This window comes from Agelaius phoeniceus, chromosome 12, assembly GCF_051311805.1.
Source record: "Agelaius phoeniceus isolate bAgePho1 chromosome 12, bAgePho1.hap1, whole genome shotgun sequence".
Classification (NCBI taxonomy): domain Eukaryota; kingdom Metazoa; phylum Chordata; class Aves; order Passeriformes; family Icteridae; genus Agelaius; species Agelaius phoeniceus.
Genome location: NC_135276.1, coordinates 20,984,088 through 21,003,975, shown reverse-complemented (window position 1 = coordinate 21,003,975; position 19,888 = coordinate 20,984,088). Strand labels below are relative to the sequence as shown.

Sequence of the window (19,888 nt, the reverse complement as noted above, 5' to 3'; positions counted from 1 at the left end):
CTGCAGCAGGGCAAGGAGGCAGCCACGAGCCAGAAGTGCCCTGAGGTATGGTGTCGAGGTATTTATGGAATCAGAGAATCACAGAAGTTGGATCCCACAAGGATCATCAAGTCCAGCTCCTGGCTCTGCACAGGACAACCCTAAAAATCACACCATATGTGTTATAAACAATCTTGCACCTGCTATGGGAGGCTCCAAGAGGCCTCATAGCAAGTAACAAGTCACAGAAAACACCCTCAGTGTTGCATGGAAGGTTGCTGGAGCCACCTTCTAGACTTCTGTGGGAACAGTTTCTCCAGGGTGAAAAACTGTGTGTGAACAGACTCCAATCTGCCCACAAAACATGGCACGTCTGTGGGCAGGCACCAGTCCTGGAAAGCTCATGGAGGGAGCAGAAACCAATGCAAGGAACTGCCAGGGGCTCTCACAGACTTGGAATTTTTCAAATCAAGATAAGCCAGATGCCTTCCTGGAAGATGCTCCTTCCCTGGATGCAAGCTGCTGACCTCAACATGGAAATGGGCAGTGATTCATGGGCAGCAGGACTGCAGGATTAGTGCCCACTGCTGGTCCCAGCCCTTGGGAATGAGACACCAAAGATCAGCACAGGGCTGGCACAGAGGAGGTGACATGTTCCCCACACAGTGTTTCAGATCACAGTTACTAACACAGCCCCACCAGTTCCTCTTCTGCTTGGCTAAAATAAAACCAGCATGTAAAACAGGTCCCTGGTGGAGAGCTGCTTCCTTATGTTTCTGTCTGGAGAAGCTTTTCTGGTGCTTAGGAAAAGTGACAAACTTTGAAATCAACATCTGTAAAGGCTGAAAAAGCCCCTACCATTGATTAAAGCTCCACAAACCTGCCAGGACTAATAGAATTTGTGCAAAAACAATGACTAGAGCTTCCCAGGCCCATCCACCCTGTCAAACACACCCTGTGCCAACTCCAACAGGTCAGCAGAAATTTGGGCTCATTCCCCAAGGAGCAGCCCTGGAGGCCCTGCCTTCATCAAGCCACAGTTGGCGTGATCAGAAGGGGCCAACACTCTGCACTGGCTTCCTTTTTCCCCCCAGCCATAATCCTGAGGGGAAACTGGGGAGAAATCTCTGCTCCTTCCCCTCTGCAGCCCTGCACTGTGCAGACTCCCGGATGCTCAGCGATGCTGGCGCCTGGCCCGCGGTGTCACCGCGCTGCAGGCAGGAGGGGGTGACACCGCTCTGCTTTCACCCCCTCGCCTCTGTTTAAAAAAGTTGTCAGCTCTTCCCAGATAAATTTAATTGGCCCCGTGCTCTGTGTCCTTCGGTATCTGGGTAGCTGGAGCTGCTGTGTCCCGGGAGGATTGGAGCAGGCCAACGATAAGGCACTCAAGGATCTCACTGTCAACAATACACGGAGTCCCCGCTGTAGCAGCTATTAGCTGCCTCTGATCTAAACCTCCAATTAAAGTGGTGATTAGGCCCAGTGAGGCATTCTCCGGCCATGAATTATTCATCTCCCTTCACAGTAACAGCACCAGGGGGGATTAGAATGAGAGCTGGTGAAAACAGAGGCATTTTAAGCAGGGTTTTAACCATATACAAGCAAACATTTATCTTTCAAATCTTTCATCTTTGCTGCTTCTGGAAATTAAAGCTCCCACACCCCATGCCTGCCCCTGTGCTGTGGGTGGAGAGTGGGGACACACTGCTGAGGACACTGCTGGGGACACGGGCAGGATGGGCAGGGTCCAAGGACTCCACCTTTCTCCTGCCACACCAAGTGCCTGCAAGAGGGCAAGGGGAGCCCCAGGGTCTCTCCTCAGAGGCTCATGAATCACAGAATGGTTTGGAAGGACCTTAAAGCTCATTTCATTACACCCCCCGCCATGGGCAGGGACACCTTCTACTATCCCAGGCTGCTCCAAGCCCTGTCCAGCCTGGCCTTGGGCACTGCCAGGGATCCAGGGGCAGCCACAGCTGCTCTGGGCACCCAGAGAAGGGCCTCAGCACCCTCACATCCAAGAATTTCTTACTAATATCTAATCTAAACCTAAAGTTAATTGTGAAGCCATTCCCCCTTGTCTTGTCACTCCAGGCCCTTGTCCAAAGTCCCTCTCCATCTTCCTTGTAGGTCCTTTCAGGAACTGGAAGGCCACAATTAAGTCACCCCAAAGCCTTCTCTTCTCTGGGCTGAACAATGCCAATTCTCTCAGCAGAGCTGCTCCATCCCTCTGACCCTCCTGGTGCCTCCTCTGGGCTCACTCCAACAGGTCAGAGCATGTGCTGCTCCCCGTCCAGGAGAGATCCTCTGGCAGATGTCCCCTGTTCCCAGCCCACCATCAGCTGCCTCTGGGATCTCTGTGGTACCTGGTGACCTCCTACCCAGCCTCTAACAGGGCACTAGATCAAAAGCTTTTTCACAGCTCCAGTAAATTATGCCTCAGCTTCACCCATCTGCTTCCCAGCTGACACTTCCTGAAATAAATTAATCAAGCCTATTCAATTATAGCCTCATTTCTGAACGGCTTCTTGCTGATCCCCACCTTTGTGAGACACTTGTCTCCCCTCTGGGGGCTGCAGGAGCCCCTGGATGGGGCTGGAGTGACAGTGCCCAGCCCCTCTGCTCTGGCTGCACAAGAGGGTTTGTGCCCACGTCCCCTGCAGACCCCAGGATCCACAGGGATGATGCCTCAGGAGCCCTCAGGAGCACAGCCACCAGCTCTGGGGCAGGAGCTGCCCTTCTGGGTGCCAGCTTGTGCACTGCCATGCTACTTTCAGTCTTATTCCTCTTCTCTTTTAGTCCTCTGGGAAATTTCTGAAGTCTCCACTCCTTTTCCCTCATGAAAATCAGTAAAAAGCAAATATAACCCAGGGACAGTGCAATGATCCCTGCCCTGTCACCCTGGGGTGTGGGGCTCACACACAGCTCGAGCTCCTGCAGATGGGAGCCTTGTTTTTCCTGCCTGCCTCCCTCTCCTGCCTGCTGGAGGGAGATAAATCTGGCTGAGGTGGGGTGAGGGAATGACAGTTACCCTGCAAAAGTAAAACAGAGTTTGTGTTTCAAGCTGTTCTCAGCCTGAGGAGTCAATGAGGGGGAGTTTTGGCTTCTCCTCTCCCTGTGCCACCCCTGCAGGACCCAGCTCCTGCATCCCATGGGATTGGGGTGCTGTGGGAAGCTGTGACACCCAGGACCCCCTCTGGGGTAACACCAGTTCCCCAGGAGGCTGCATATGGTGCCATGCCTGCACAGACAGCCTGTGGGGAGGCAGGTGGCACAGGGTAGGCACACAGATGGCCACACTCCAACCACAGGGAGAGTGGGGGCATTTCACATTTGCAATGTCTCAGATCAATTTATTTCTAGGTTCCAGAAAGTACAGCTATGGAGAGGAATCACAAAGTGTAGCTCAGAGAAGGGGGGGAAAGACAAGGAGAGAACAGGCCCAGAGTGTACAGCGAGGTGTGACAATTTTGAATTCCTGAAGAGGCAAGAAACAGGCACTAAAATAAGAGTGAGCAGACGTCCTATTTTGAGTGTTCAGCACTGATGGGTTGGACAAGCACTGCTGTGTGGAGAATCCTGTGTGACACCACCCAGAAATACAACTCCAGGCAGCAGGAGCTGAAGAAACACTCCCTCAGTTCACTAAGATTTTGGAAGTGACAGAGCATCAGTCTGGAGTGTGCCAGCCTGGTCAGGGCAGTGGGCACCACTGCCAGCTCTGCACACACAGCTTTGATCCCTGGGCAACCCAGCAGCCCCTCCCCACACATCCACGTCTGAATCCCCAGTGCCAATTCCCAGCAGCCTTGCTCCTAGCATGGCCTCTCCTCACCCCTGTGCACAGAACACCCCAGAGCACTCCCAGCAAAGGCCTCCACACAGGGGCACCCTGGGACTCCTACCTGGGACACGGACTCCGTGCAAAGGGTTAGAAAGCGCCATCCCAATCTCAGTCATCCCATACCTCTCCAGCAAGGTGTGCCCCGTGATGCTCTTCCACTTCTCCAGGACAGGCACAGGCAGGGCTGCTGAGCCTGACACCATTAACCTGCACAGGGAAAGGCCAGGTAAGACAGTATCTGAGAGCACCTTTGCTCCAGGGAATTTGCAGCCTGACACAGGGGCACAAACAGCTCTGTGTAAAACCTGCAGCCCCCAAATCCTTTTAACCAGCACCAAAGATGTTCCTTACATTCTCAGCCTGATATGGGGCTTAAGTTAACCAGGACAGCCTCTTACAAGAGATCCTGGAGTACAAGCCTGGGCTGCAGGACAAAGCCCTCAGCCATGTGTTACACAGGGTGACACACAACGAGCCCCTTCTGGCTCTCCCGTGCAAGAGTGGCTCATAATTAAATAATGTCACCCTTGTTCCTGTCACAGAGCCACCAAAGCACAGCAGCCAGCACTGAAAGAGGTGATGCTGAAAGGAAAACCCGGAGCACCCAGCGAGCCAGCAGCTCACCCACCTGATGTTCTCCTGGCAATAGGCACGCACAAAATCCTGCACCTGGGGCTGGGTGAAATGCTCATCATAATATTCCATCAGCTTGGCATAGATGGTGGGCACTGCCATGAACACATTGACACGGGGAGCTTGGGAGCTCAGGAGCTTCTTCCACACCTAGGAAGGAAGGGAACACACAGGGATGAAAATACACCTTTGCTATCCAAGATTTCTTGGGAGTACAGCTGGAAGCTGTTGTGTGCCCCAATCCCTGCCCAAAACAAGATCCCAACTTTCATCATGCCCTTATTTCCCAAGGCACAACGTTCATCTCTCATCCCACCAGTGGATCCCCCACCCACCATCACTCTTGAGATGATGGAAATGGCATTTGTCAGTCCTGTCATGTTGCAGCCAAGAATTTGCTCACAGAGATGGAAGCTTGTGGCAGAATCAGCTCATTCCCCTATCATGCACAGTTCTTCAAAGGCTGCACACAGCCACCAGTTTTCCAAAGTATGGGAGCTCTTCTTTGGAAAGACACAGCTCACACCTGATACACAATACACAGCTTGGAGCCCATGGACTTCAGCCTCTGAGGCAAAGCTGGGAAGAGGGAGATCAGGCACTGGGAGTGAGACTTCATGAAAATGGTGAGGTGCTGTGAGAGAGCCGTGTCCCTGGCAAGCTCAGAGGAGCCATCAGAATGCACAGGTAAAGCAGGGGCAGCAGGAGACAGCAGCAGCTTTTCAGGAGGGCCACCACCCCAACCACACTCTTCCTGAGAGGAATGTTCCCTGTGGGAATAATGTTCTTCAGCTGCAACTCCTGCTGACCTGTGGGAACCATGAATGGGGGCAAATTCCAGCAGCCCCCATTCACAGGGGAGTTCACCCCCATTCACCTCAGTGAGCCACGGCTCAGAGGCACACAGTCACACCTGAGCCCACTGCTCCACACCTCAGCACTGTCCCTGCCAGGTAAGCTCTTCCCAAGGCAGGAGGGAAGCAAAGCCATCAATAAATCAGAGCCCTCTGTCCCCTGGTCTGTCCCTGCCCCCGGTGACAAACGCGTTCCCTAACAGCTCCTGACACCGAGCGCTGCCCGGCACGCTCAGCTGCACACGAGCCAGGCCTTGATTGAAGGTGAGCCAGGGATTCTCCTTCATGCTGTCACTCTGCCCCTTCCCTCCGTTCTGCTCGCTCTGCTCCCTTTCATCCCTTTCTCCTCCCCCCGCAGCTCACACTCCGCTGCTCCAGAACAATCAGCTCCTAAAAAACCCTTCCAGCACCGGGGGGTTGTGGTTAACAGAGCAGGACACGTCCACAGAAGCACTGTCCCACCCTACAGCAGGGAGCTCACGCTGCCCCCAGCCCAGGGCTGGCCCTCGGTGGGGAGAGATGAATGCACAAGGTCTAAAGGCACTGCACACCCCGGCAGGTGGGGCAGGAAAGGAAAGCAGAACTGGGATGTGACTTCCTGCACTGATGGGTGATACATCCAGAGAGGGAACATTTCAGTCCCTGCAGAAACCCCCCTACCAGCCAGATTAGGTAAAATTGCATTTACAGGGTCTAACCTCCCCTGTGTTTGAACTGATGCCTTGAGAGGCTGGTCTGGAACAGAGACCAGACAGAGCTAAATGGACAATAGAGGTATTTACTGAAAGGCCTTTAAAGGACACACTTTGGGCAGCACAAGAGCCTGGCCAGGGCTACACCCAGGCTGAATCCAAGATGGATCCCACTCACAAGTTTTTACACTTTTATAAGTTTTGGTTCATCTACACATTGGGTTCAGTTGCCCAATTACAGCTCCAGGTCATGAAGTCTCAACCCCCTGCCTTGCTCCCTTCCCTTCACAGCTGTTTGTGCATTATGGGAAAGGTTGTCCTTGATTCTCCAGCTGGGAAGGGATTGTTTTGTCCAACCACCCTGTGAAGAGACCCTACTAACACCTCATAGGAAGTTTCAGAGTTACACACCAGGCAGCAGAGAACCTGAAAAATAGAAAAGCTAAAACCCACGGCATCATTTCCCAGCCCCTTTTCCCCCAGTATCTTTCCCATTCTAGGCAGCAGAGTGGAGAGGGATCTCTCCAAAGCCAGGGTTGGATGATCTGCCCTCCTCAGCCTGGCGCTCCCCAGAGCCATTGCTGTGGGCAGGGAAGGATGGCAAGCAGGGACAGGACTGTGCTGAGGGGATTGAAGGGAAACAGATGCTCAGGGGTTGTTCAGTCCTTGCTGTGTGATTTTGTTTTGCCTTCCCGAGTCCTGAGCAGCTGTGGGAGCGTAGGCAGACTTCCAGTCTGGCCACGCAGCCAGACTTTGGATCTGAAAAACCCCAAACCCATCCAAACAGAGCAAGTCTCCCTTGCACCCCAGAGTTCCCTGTCCCCACATGCCAGCTCAACTCCCGCCTTAGATAAAATCCTGTACTGCAGCCACAGGAGCAGCTTTTCCATGTCAGTCCAGCTCACCCAGCAACAGCCCCTTCCTGAGGATAAGCAGTTGCCTTTGGATTTGTGCCACCAGCTGCTGGGGTGATCTGCTGACAGCCAAACCTCTCCACCTGCTCTGCTCCTGCTCAGCCAAATCTGGATCCTTCCCATGTGTTTTAGCAGGACTGAGCCGTGGTACAAAGCTGGCAGCTCCGAGTGCTCCAAGCTGGCCAGAGGGCTTGGCACTGCCCAGCCAGCTGGAGCAGCTATTCCTGGCTTCCAACTGTAACTGCAGGCTTTGAGAGAAGGATCTGGGAAAGCCTTGTTACCTGGCACTAATCAATCAACCCCGTGCAAGGCCCCAGCTTTGTCCTTGCAGCACCTGGCACCCTCTGACAGCTCCAGCCTTGGAGCAGCACCGTCCCTGCCCCCTGGGTTATCCCCCTGTCACTGTCACTATGTTCATTCCCTGTGCACAGGGCACTGGCAGCCCAATGCCCCCTTTTGTTGTGCTCACCTGATGCCTCCAAGTGCTTTTAAAGAGCCATGGATTTGGGAAGCAAACATGGCACCACGTGCCAGGGCTGCCAGGCTCTGCAAAGAAGGGGAGCTGCAGCCTTCCCATGGAATATGCTCAGGAGATGGATCAAGATTCCTTTTAAGATAACCAAGGGTTAGAAACAAAAAGTTTCTCACTGCAAGAAAGCAAGAGTGGATAGAGCTTCCCACCAGCAATAACAGCAGAGAATGCTTCAGGTCAGGGCTGCCTGTGCCAGCAGAGAAGTGGGAGACCTAATGTTCCCAAGAGCCTTCCTGTCAGCATGACATTCCTGATTTTCCTCCCCTCCCACTGCTCAAAAGCATATCATGAGCTGGCCAGTGGGATTTTGCCATCATTAAAGGAAAAAAAAAAGGAGAAAATGACACCAGTGGGTACAAAACAAGCACAGCAAGGCACAGCTGGGAGATTTTTCCCACATATTTTTCCCAGCACACAGTTGGTGAGTGAGGATGGTCAGTCCATACAGCAACCTTCCCAACCAGCCTCCAGACCTGCTAAGATCACCTGAAGGAAGAGATGTGAGCACAGAGGAGAAAAGGCAACATTTCCCTTTAAACGGGGAGATGTACAATGCCCCAAATCAGCCAGAAACACCAAACCCAATACCTGGGTTTCTTCTCATACAAAAGGAGAAGAAACAGTGGCAAAACCAGTTATGTGCTAAACCATGTAAGATTTTGGCTGATAGAAGATTCCCAAAACCAGCCAGAAGAACTACAAGCTGTAAAGGAAGCAAATATCAGCATGGATGCATGGATTTTTCCATCAGCCCACAAATGGATCACAGCCAGCCTGTGGTGCAGCCTCTATTGACAGACACAACAGCTCCTCTCTTCTACAAAATTATTGTGCCATTTTCAGTTGTAATTGAATCTTTTCAAACCTTTTCAACAATAACAATGCCTCTAATGCAAGGTTAACTCAGCCCTTTACTTCCCTCTTGCTCGGGGAGATGGGTCTGTGTTTAGCACTGACTGCTGCCATGTGGGAAGCACCATCGAGGAAAAGGGATGCCGGTGATTTTTGGAATGTCTGTGGGAGCAACAGGGCTGTGGCCAAAGCAGCTGCTTCTTTGGTGAGATCCTGTGCCAAACACAAGGGTGGGAAGCTCCTGTAACTCAACAGCAGCAGCCAAGGGACTGCAGGACCACGCACACACATCCAACACCAAATTATCCCAGAAAAGCAGATGGGCACACGAGGTAGGAGAGCACCAAGGGGAGCTCTGCTCTCTCCCAGGGACTGAGGCTCCAACACTTCATGACCAATATGCAGAGAGGGAGAAACATTCTTCTCTTCAAAGAGAAATCAGGCCCTCGGTGGCTTCGTCTCATGTTTGTTATAACCCCAAACTGTTTGTGCTCTGTGCGACTCTGGTTTTAATCATTTATTCATCAGCACAGTTTGATGGCCCCTCTGCATTCCAGGCTGAAGCTTTTAAACCCTTCCTATGCTGGAGGCATACTGAAAGGAGCAAGTGCTTTCCCTGGGACCTGGAAATATAAGTAAATATGACAGGCTCTGGTTCCATTTTTTATATTTCCCCACACACATCAAAAGCCATTACTTGGGAACAGATGCTGAGGACAGACGGCAGATCTGGGGAGATGGGAAAGAAAACCTCTAACTTTTTAAAGCCAGGTCTGTGAGAAGTGATCAAACATAATCCATTCACTAGTGACCTGCTCCTCCCTCCACCGACTCCTCTTTGAGTCTGAAATAAAATTACTCCTCTGAAGCCTCCCATTAACAGATGAAAAGACTTTCAGCCTCTCTCCAGCTGAAACTGGATGGGGGCCGCGATCCCCAGCGTGCCTGGGTACTGGAGCTCAGGCTCCTCTACTTGGATTTGCGTTTCTTTTAAAAATAAACCAAAAGAGCTGCCCAGAGTGATGTTTGCAGAAGTGACAGATCCAGGGGAGAGGCTCGGTGCAGTGCACGCTTCTCCTTCCCGGAGGCAGCAGCGACTGCCGAGCCCTGAATGTCCCTGTGCAGCCCAGCCAAGGTAGACAGCCCCAGCACCCAGCCCAGCCTGGCTCACACACACCACACCAGTGACAAGGACAAAGTTTGCTCCCAGACACAGCCCTGGCCTTCAGGAATTCAAGGCTGTGAGCACATGATGCAGCAGCACCCTGGAGCAACACCTCCCACTCATCCTGTGCCAGGCCTGCAGCTCCCTCCTACCATGGGGACAAGGTGCCACGGGGGACAGGACACCAGGGAAAGCTTGTCCTGAATCACACACCACCTCTGGGCACACAGCATTCCTATTTCCCTAGAAAGAAGGATCCAAACAAGATTATTTTGATGGCTTTGAGTGTGACATTGTAAAACAGGGCATGGTTTTTAGAGGGCTTGATCCTTGGAGCACCTTAAGTCAGACATGCAGCAAGGCTGGCACTGAAACAGCAGCTCCTGGAACTGCAGGGCAGGAAATCTGCATCTTGGCATATTCATCATGGAAGGGGTTGCAGGGCACAGCCAGGGCTGTCACTGCACAGGCAGCACATCACAGCTCCAAGCAGCCCAGCAGAGCTGAGCGGGCAGCACACGCCACAGCTGGGTCACCCGGAGTGGAGATTTCCATCAGCTTCTCCCATCACTCAGCACTGCAAGTTTCTTCCTTCAGGTTCCTCAGTACTCTTATTTCCCACTCTGCACAAGAGGCTGGAGGACCTCCCAGGGTCTGTTCTTGTGTTTATCAATGCAGAGAGCTGACAGGGAACCTTGTGCCATTAGAATACCTTCCCCTCAAGGCAAGATCAGGGGTGTCCAAGGCAGAGAGAAGCTCTTCCTGTTGTTCAAGCCCAAAATGGATCCTCTCTGTCCAAAAACCTCAGCAGAGGATTCTTTAAAACAGGCACTGACCTCACCATTTACTCCAAAATGCTCCTGTCCAAGGAGTGCCTGGTCTGGAATGGGGACACCAGGGTGTGACTGTCACAGCAAGCACAGGGGACACTTGGCTTCCCCAAGTCTGTCTCTCTAGACTCACTGACATTTCCACAGAGCAACAGTCCCACCACAGGCTGTGCCTCAACTGATGCAGGGAGGGAGATGGAGGGAGGCAGCCACAGGGAATGGATGCTCCAGAGGGTGCTTGGTGATGCTCAGAGCCTTCCAAAAGCACTTGGCCAGGAGGAGAAGGCTCACCCTGCACTCTTTCCTTAACAGAGACATTCACCTCTTCACCTCTGTCACCAAAGTGCACAAAATTTGTACAACACAGCACCTTTAAAATCTCAGCTCCTGGACAAGAAATTCCTACTCCAGCATCTGGGACAGGTCAGCAGCAGCTGAGAAATGCAAACAGGAACAGTGCAGCTGGAAGAGCAAACTCAGCCTGGGAGCAGGTTATGGAGGGAGGATCACACAGGGATGCTGAGGCTGCAGCTTGCTCTGGCTCCAGAGGAGGTTTCTGCCCTCACACTTCTCACCCTTGAAAACCAATGAAACAACAAACCAGTAACACCACGGCCAGCCATGCCCCACACAGCTGCTGGCAGCACAGCCCTCAGGCTCATTGCTGTTCTCCTGCCTGCTCCACACTCCCCTGTGCTGAAGTGTCCCCCCACAGCCATCCCTGCCATTCCCAACCCCAGAAGCACAGACAGGAGCACTGGATGTGCTCCCAGGGGCTCCCTGTGAAGACACTGCACCCCAAGGAGCACGAGCAGCAGGGGACTCAGTACATCACGTACGAGTTGACTAATTCTGGAAACTGAGGGTCCATTTATAAACCCTTTATTAATAAATGATTAATAGATGCAGCCATATTTTTTAATAACTTGCAATAAAAAATGCTACAAAAAGCTTAAGCAAGACAGTCTTAACAGATGGTGTTATAAAGTGAATTATAACATGTACAGTAGCTAGTGCAGCGTAATGGATGTCCTCATTTAATAAAAAGAATCTGATTTTATGCAGCAACTTTCACGCTTGAGGCACCTCAGCACACTTTAATGAGTTGTCATGGCCTCAGCAGTAGCCACAGACATCAGATGCTGTTTCAGTGAGGGAAAGGATGTTGGTCAGGACACTGTGCTACTCCGAAGTCCTGATTTTTAACCTTTCCTTGGACAGCTCCCAAAAACAGACATAAAGGTCTGAAAGCTGCCACCTCCTACCCCTGCACGGCGGGGAACAACAAGCAAGCTGTGGTCTGGGGCTGGGAATGTCTTCTCAGGAAAAAAAAAAAAAAAAAAAAGAGCATTATTCCCACCACCAAAACCAGACTGCCATCTGTATCCACGACTATAAGGCACGCCGCAAATTATGTAATTTAATAAACACTGTAATAATAAAGTATTTATTTTGTATAATGAAGTGTTAGTGATTAGAAACCAAACACACATCGGGCGTGCTGCTGCGGTTTCTCTTGAACCTTTGCCAGTATCACTCAAGGCTAAATATGTCTGCAGCAGGTTGAGAGTAAGTTCCTCGCCTTGTTTTGATCAGCCTGTCAAGTGTTTTAGCTGCCAGTCGAGTTTCTTTATATCACACTATAATTGGCTGCTTTCTCAAGGTGCAGCCAAGGAAAAAAGCACACGGCAAAACTCGGGCTCCTTTGGCAAAATCCTCCACTGCTGCTTTGCTGCAAGCTGATTGCAGTAGCAAAGGGCACTTTGTAAACAGCTGGTGAAAATAGAGTGGAACTGAAAGGCAGCTTGCAATAAACTCCAGGAGAAAGCCTTATTTACCCTCCCGTGCTCGCTTTGGAGTGTCGATCAAACCACTTGCGGCTCCCACGGGAGGCCCTCGGAAAAATAACGGGAATAAAAGAAACCAGAGAAGCAAATGCCGTCCTGCAGAGCCCCCGGGAGCCCCGCCCGGCGCCTGCCGCCCTCCGCGCCCAGGTTCAGCTCCAGGGTCAAGCGGCCGCCCCCGGCGCTGTCCCCGCGTGTCCCTGGTGCCACATCTGGGGAGCGCTTGGATCAGAGCAGGCAGGAGGGGGGTCCCGCTCCCCCACCCCGATCCCATCCCTCAACGTCGGCTCATTGATCCGCAGACGTCGGGAGGGAGCGGAGGAGCACGCAGGGGTGCGAGGGAGCATCAATCACCGGTGGCACAGGATGTGGAGCACCGCGCCCTCCAGAGGCTCCGCTCCAGCCTCTCCGCGCCCGCCCCGCCTCTCAGCGGCACCTCCGGCACAGCCCTGCTGCACCCCCAGCCTCTGGGGTCACCCTAACGGCGGGGAGGACAGTTTGGCAGCAATCACTGGGGTGAAAGCACGGGCGATGGCAGCCAGGGACCGTCCTGCCCTCTACCACAGCATCCTGCCAATTTACTCTGAGAGCGCAGAGCTGCCCCACTGAGATTCAGGGGCTGTCCCCCCAAAAAGGATCAGTGCTCAGGTGTCAGAGCCCCCTGACAGAAAAGAGAAGTGTGCATTTTCTGTGGCTGCTGCTCTGAGAAGCAGAAATGAGCCGTGAAGAATCACCCGGCCCTGCGGTGGCTCTGGTCGGAGCTGGGCCTGCCTTCACCTGGCAGCAGCACAGCCAGAGGCTCCCACGTGTATCCCACACCTGTGCACTTTGTCCTTCCCATGGGACAAGCCTTCCCAGCACGTGGATAAGCACAGACAGGGAGAGCAGCCCGGGCAGGTACCCAGCACGGGCTCCTTTGGCTTTCCCAGGGAGCTCTGCAGTGACAACAACACGTCTGTTTCCTTTCTGCTCTGAGCAGCAGCAGCACCCGAAAACCCAACTGTCCCTTAACAGTGACACTGCAGACACCACCCAGGACACTGGGAAATGTAGATGGACAGTAGGGCTGGGAAACGTAGAACCTGTTCCACCTTCACTGCTGCCTGTCCCTTCCCCTCTCCCCACGGTGTGCCGCTGCTGCAGGGAACAAAGGAGCAGCAGAACACTGGCACTGGTGTTTCCTGGCTCAGATAGAAAACAACATTTTAACAGCATCATTCCAGTAAGGTTTCCCTCCTGACACTTTTCCTAAAAGCTGCAAGAAGGTCTGGATCTGGAAACTCACTCTCACATCACTGAGTCCAACCTGACAGCTCTGTTAACTCTTGTTTCTCCACAGACAAGAGCCACCTCTCCACGTAAGTGACAAAAACCAGGATTTCCCTTACCTGGGCTGCAAGAAACTCAGAAGGCTGTGTTCTGTAAAACACTAAGGATGTAGGACTGGAAGGGGAACATTTGGAAGGGGCTGTCCAGAGAGGTGGTGGAAGCCCTACCCCTGGGGATGTCCAAGGAATGACTGGACATGGCACTCAGTGCTCTCAGCTGGGTTACAAAAGTGGCGATTGGTCACAGGGTGGACTTGGTGACCTTGGAGGTCTTTTCCAGCCTCAATGTTTTGGGGATTCTGGGAAATGCAAGTCACTAAAGAATTCATCAAGCAGCATACCACTAACACAAGAGATAACCAGTAATTCCACCATTCCTGGCAGTAAAATAAAATTCACAACTCCAAGTCTGGATGGAAACACTCTCAGTGGGCACAGAAGGGTCCACCCACCCCCAGCCAGACCTCAGGGCTGGGAGGGGCAGAGCAGCATTCCCATTCCAACATCACACTCACACCAGCTGCACCCTCTGGAAGAGCACATATACCCCAGGCTGAGCACCCAAGCAATTCCCTTTGCTGTGAACCACCCACAGGCAGTAGCTAAAGGGCTGGAACTCCTTAGGAGCTCATTCCCAGAGCTGCTGTGAGTGCACTGCCCGGGTGCTGCTGCTGCTGGGCTCCCCTGGGCTCACCGTGTGCGCGCTGAATTCCGGGAACATGACGCACGTGGCTCCCACCCACAGCGGGCACTGCAGCTTGTTGATCACCCCGTGGACGTGGTGCAGAGGCAGCACGTGCAGGATCACATCCTCCTTCTTCCACTCCCACTTCTCAACCAGCCCCGTGGTCTGCAGGGGAAAACAAACAGCGCGGCCTTAGGGCAGGAGGAAAGATTTTCCCAAGGTATTCCCAAGTTACTCAACCCCCAAATTCCCTGGCAGGAATGCCAAGCCTGGGCACAAAATCTTTCCTTCAGGATCAGCAGGAGAAAAATTCCCACCACAACAGCAGAACACAAGAGGAACACCTTCAGCATGTTGTCAAAATGGGTCATTAAATCAGCAAAGCCTTTCCTTGTTACTGAGAAGTATCAACAATGATTTTAAGTAGGACATACAAAAATATTAATCTACTGCTGCACATGCAGATTTAGCAGAAATAGTAATCAAAAAGCTAATTTTCCCAGAATTCTGTTGCCATAGTTAGGACACTGATGACATCAGGCTTTTAGCACCTGTAAGGGATAATCAGTAGGAGCAGGAAATTGCTGATAAACAGAAAGTAGGTTTCATGTTAGTAAAAAATTATGAGAGCATCAAGCTTCCAAAACACTCTGCTCTGAAGGGATAATTATCTGAAGGGATAATTATCAGGTTTCTGGGTCAACAATGCCCTTCAGAGCCCAGTGCTGGCAACTGCAAAGCTTATTTCCAGCCACCTAAAAATAAGAAAAGCATCTGAGCAGTGGAATTTGGTCGTGTCTCTCACAGGAACCCTCTTCCACAGCTTTCAGGCTTCCTGCAGGGCAGCACAAAGGATGGGGACTGCTCAGGCCACCCCCCAAATAATCAGCATGCTTGTGAGGGAACAGATTCTTTGCCCAATATAGCCAAGCCCTGGCTCCATCCGTCAAGGCTTTCATTCCTGTCGGGACCCTGCAGGATCTGAGCACCCCGAGCAGCTCTCAGGGCACCCCTGCATTCCCTGCCCTCCTTCCCTAATGGCAGCAGTCTGGCAGTTGCAGGCACTGATAACCAAGTGGTGAGGCAGTCAGCAGGCTTATTCAAACTTTTAATTCCTTTTGGCTCCGAGAGCTAATGGATTTTTTTGCCTTAGGGATACAGAGCTGAATAATGCACGGGCTTCACACAGCACTGGGCTGGGCTAAGGTAATTTCCAATTAGGAGCAAAGATTCTCCCCTAGTCAGAGGGCAGAAAAGCAAACTGCAAAGAAATCAGGTTTTTTTACAACAGGTTTCATCCATTCTGCTTTTCAGGAAAGCAGGGAGGAGAATCCACCTGCCTTGGGATGCAGCTGCAGCATGAACAGGCCAAGGCTGAGAGCCTCACACGCTGCTGTGTGCTCACCTTCCAAGCGTGGAGGATTCCAGAGCTGCAGCCCCACAGCTCTCAGCAGGAATTTGGCAATGGAAAGGTGTTTGCAATCCCAAATCCCCTCCAGATTCCAAGACTTTGTACCTTGGCAGGAGCCTGGCAAGGGGGCAGCAGCACTCACCACAGCCTGCACGTTCTCGTGGGTGCTGAGGACACCCTTGGGCCTCCCCGTGGTCCCGCTGGTGTAGATGATCATGGCTCCTCTGTCCTTCCACGAGGAACAGCTTGGCAAGGGCCCCTCCTCCGTGGCTGCAGGGCTCGTGGATCCACCACCTCCAGAGCGGGGAAGTGGCAGCACAGGGACTCCCAGTTTCTGGGCACTGGGGGTTATTTTCCCCAGGAACTCCTCAGCTGCGATGAGCAGGGCGCTCTGGGAGTCCTGGATCACGTACTCCAACTCAGGCACCGGGTGCTTCCTGTACAGGGGCACTGCTATGGCCCCGCTCATCCACGCAGCCCACTGGGCCACCACGTAGGAGGCATCGTTGGGGCACAGGAAGGAGATCCTCTCCTCCTTCAGGTCCCTGCTGGGGCACTGCAGGACCCTGCAGATCTCCTGCGACAAGCGGAGGCTCCGGCTCAGCAGGTCCCTGTACGTGTGCTCCCCGTTCTGGTCAACGATGGCCACTTTGTCCCCAAAAGCCGGGGCCCTGGTGAACACAGGGGTGATGTCACTGCTGCAGGTGGCCCAGGCTGTGTGCAGAGCCCTGTGGGGACGGCCAGCCCTGCTCCCATCGCGTGTGCAGCGGGACAGGTCCCGCAGGAGGCGGCAGAGGGGCCGGCAGCGCTGGGGGAAGAGCAGGGGGAGCAGCATCCTGCCAGCACGGCCGGGCTGGAGCGACTCTGCAGGAAGCAATGATGGCACATCAGCAGGGCAGGGATTACCCAGGGGGTTATTCCCACCCAGGCAAAGTGGCAGCCCTCATTTGAATAATATCCACTGTATTATTTATGTCCCTGCCTCAGAGTGCCACATCCTGGGCAGCCTGAGCATCCCTGGGTCCTGCCACAATGGAACAGGAGCAGAGATCCTTCCCTGCACAGCTCCCAACCCCTAAAACCCAGCTCATTTAAATGATGAACCAGCTTTCACAGAATCCCAGAATGGTTTGGGTTGGAAGGGACCTCAAAGCCCACCCAGTTCCACCCCCTGACACCTTTTAGTGTCCCAGGCTGCTGGCAGGCAGGGGTGAAATGAGAGGGGCTTTAAGGTCCTTTCCAAGCCGAGCCATTCCACGATTCTGTGAAGAATCCTAAACCCCTTGGTACAGCCTGTGGTACACACCCTCTCCATACAGCAACAGAGAGCAGAGAGGAGAGGAGAGGACAGGGCCGTGGCAGGAGAGAGAGGGATTTGCTGCACAGAATCCAATCAGCACCAAAACATCCCCAGAGAGGTTCCATGACGAGAGGAAGCAGCCAAAGGCTGACAAGCTCTCACTCTCCGAGAGCGTCCGTGACACTTCCCTGACGCTGGCAATAACAACCTGATTTTCCCTTTTCTTTTTGATAAATGCCTATTAGTGGAGCAGCTCAGCTCCAAGAGCCTCCCAGCCCAGCTCCCCAGTGTGGGGAGGAGCTGGAATAGAGGGGATCCAGCCCAGCAGCTCCCCAGGGCAGAGCTGATCAGAGCTGAGCTCCCCTAGCTCAGGCTGCACAAGTTTATTTTCCGTGAGCGCTGCGGTCGCTCCCCTGCACCTTCGGAGCATTTCCCCACCCAGACACTGGCCCTGCTCACATCTTCTTTTGCAAATCAACCTCAATTTCTGCTTCTGCAAAACAAGCTGGTGATTTAGGGTGGAAACATCTGGGGGAGCAGAGAGGCTGCAGCCCCAGAGCGGGGTGAGCGTGGGAACTCCCGACATTTGCCACCGGCATGGAAAAAAACAAAGCAGCTCAAGGCAGAGCTCGTGTGACATCTCTGCATTGCTCTGGAGAGCCTGAAATGCAAAAACCCCACCTAACTCTCACCCTAAAGTGAACCTGTGGCCATGGCAAGGTGTCAATGCCCTGAGCATGATGAGGGGCAGCAGCTGGAAGCTGCTTTTGCCCAGGACCAGCGTGGCCAATGCTCTCAGTGCTCTCACTGCTCCTCCAGCTCCTTCCAAAAATCAAATTACCCCGTTCCCAGCAGTCTGTGTTTAATGGAGCAATTCACAGCAGCACCTCCAACCAGGCCTGGGAATGCTGGGTGTTCCAGAGCTGGGCTGCAGACACGTGGGGTAAATCCAGGGGCTGTTTGCCATCCCCTCCTGCTGCTCAGGGATCACTGGTGCCACAAACTCCAGCACAGCACATCTGGAAACAAGATTTGTCCCTGGATCCCACAGGAGGCTGAGGGCAGGGCAGAGATGTGGCTCTGCTGCCTTGGAAGGGAAGGTTCAAATCTCCTGGAAGGGAAAATCCAAACCCTCCTCCTCCTCCTCCTCCTAAGGCTGAAGATCTCAAAGCAGCTGGGGGGCTCTCCCCAGCTCCCAGCACAACAAAACCAGTGCAAACTGGGAGCTGACCCACTGCACAGCCCTGGGCACTTTGTGCCAGCCCCCTCTGCATTTTCTAATCATAAAGGGCATAAAATGCATTCCCTGGAGGAAAATGATCCTTGGAGTTACTCTGAGCTGTTCCAAAGTGAGTTATTACAGGAATAATCATGGCTCCAGCTGTGACTGGGTAGCTGCCAGGGTGAGCGTGTCCTGCAGGACTCCACCCTTTCCTCATTTACAAGCATGGGAACACAAAGGTATTCCTGGCTGTTTCTACAACAGAGATAAAAATACTGCATTCTTAGAAAATCATAAAAAGTACTTTATTAGAAAATCATAAAGTAACTAAGGGACTTGGAAAAGGCATCAAATAATACCTGAGATGCTGACTGTTCTTCCCTTCTCACAAAACAAAAAACAGGGAATGGTTTGGATTGGAAGGGACTTTAAAGCCCATCCAGTCCCACCTTCCACTGTCCCAGGCTGCTCCCAGCCCCGTCCAGCCTGGCCTTGGGCACTGCCAGGGATCCAGGGGCAGCCACGGCTGCTCTGGGCACCTGTGCCAGGGCCTCACACCCTCACAGGGCTTTATTCTTCTCTCACTCCGGAGCAGATTCCCCCCCTGCAGGTCCCTGCCCGCAGCCAACTCACGGCACATCCCGGAGTAGGAACGGGCACAAACCGCACGGAGCTTCCGAGGAACCGGGGCCGCCCCGCCGCAGGCCCCGCACCCAGCGGCTCCCGCGGGGAACGAGGGCCGGGTCCGAGCACAGCGGGCCGAGGGCAGCGCGCCCCGGCTCGTCCCGGCTTTGGAACATCCCAGGACCGTCCCGGAGCCACCCCGGCCCCGCCGCCTCCCGCAGCCCCGCGGGGCCTCACCTGCCGCCGGGGGACCGGTCCGGCTGCGAACAGCTCCGGCGGGCACGCGGCGCCGCGACCCGAACGTTCCGCGCACGAACGTTCCGCCAGACCGCGCCTGATTTGTGGCGATTTTGCCCCAAAACGCCCACGGGGGGTGAGGCCGGGACTCCGCGGGGCTGACTGTGCCTGCAGCCCCCGGAGTGTCACCCTCGGATGGCATGGCGGGCGGGTGTGGAGCTCCTGCTCTGCCTCGTGGATCCTGGGGCCATGGGCCTGGTCTGGGGGATTTGGGGATGTAGGGACTTGGGGGTATGGGCAGGGGGCAGGCATGGGCTGGGCTCGGGGAACATTCACACACGGGCATCCCAGGGGCGCACAGAGATCCCAGAGATGTAGAGGCACCCAGGGGACACACAGACACTGTGGGGACACACAGCCACCCTGGGGACACACAGCAATGCAGGGCCGCACAGAGCTCCCATGGTGGCACATTGCCCATGCCCCACCAAGCCGAGCTGCCCCGGCTGTGCCCAGCGGGCTGTGAAGCGGCACGGCCGCGGTGACCCCCACCCACCCCCCAGGTGTGTTTCCACCGGGGCTGGGAGCGGAAACAGGGCTGGGATCCCAGCGCTGGGGGAGGCACCCAACGCTCCTGCACCCAACACCTGTACCCAACACTCCTGCACCCAACGCCTGTACCCAACACTCCTGCACCCAACAATCCCGCACCCAACAATCCTGCACCCAACGCCTGTACCCAACACTCCTGCACCCAACAATCCCGCACCCAACAATCCTGCACCCAACGCCTGTACCCAACACTCCTGCACCCAACAATCCCGCACCCAACAATCCTGCACCCAACACCTGTACCCAACACTCCTGCACCCAACAATCCTGCACCCAACGCCTGTACCCAACAATCCTGCACCCAACGCTCCTGCACCCAACACCTGTACC

The 19,888-nt window shown here is 53.9% G+C and overlaps 1 protein-coding gene across 8 annotated transcripts in view; it reads right to left on the bottom strand.

The window, feature by feature from the left end:
* Positions 1–18,963, bottom strand: part of ACSF3 (acyl-CoA synthetase family member 3) — a 53,915-nt gene extending 34,952 nt beyond the window's left edge. For 4 of the 8 annotated variants that reach the window (XR_013183997.1, XM_054640930.2, XM_077184980.1 and 1 more), the window contains exons 1-5: positions 18,750–18,940; positions 15,706–16,427; positions 14,162–14,317; positions 4,452–4,606; positions 3,885–4,030 (exon numbers count right to left, since the gene is read on the bottom strand). Coding sequence is in view for 7 of the 8 variants with exons in the window: in XM_054640930.2 (XP_054496905.2) it covers positions 3,885–4,030; positions 4,452–4,606; positions 14,162–14,317; positions 15,706–16,427; positions 18,750–18,885 (1,315 nt within the window). In the remaining variant the exon portion in view is untranslated. The other 4 variants (XM_077184981.1, XM_054640929.2, XM_077184983.1 and 1 more) reach the window with 4 other exon arrangements.
* Positions 18,964–19,888: the final 925 nt, after the last annotated feature.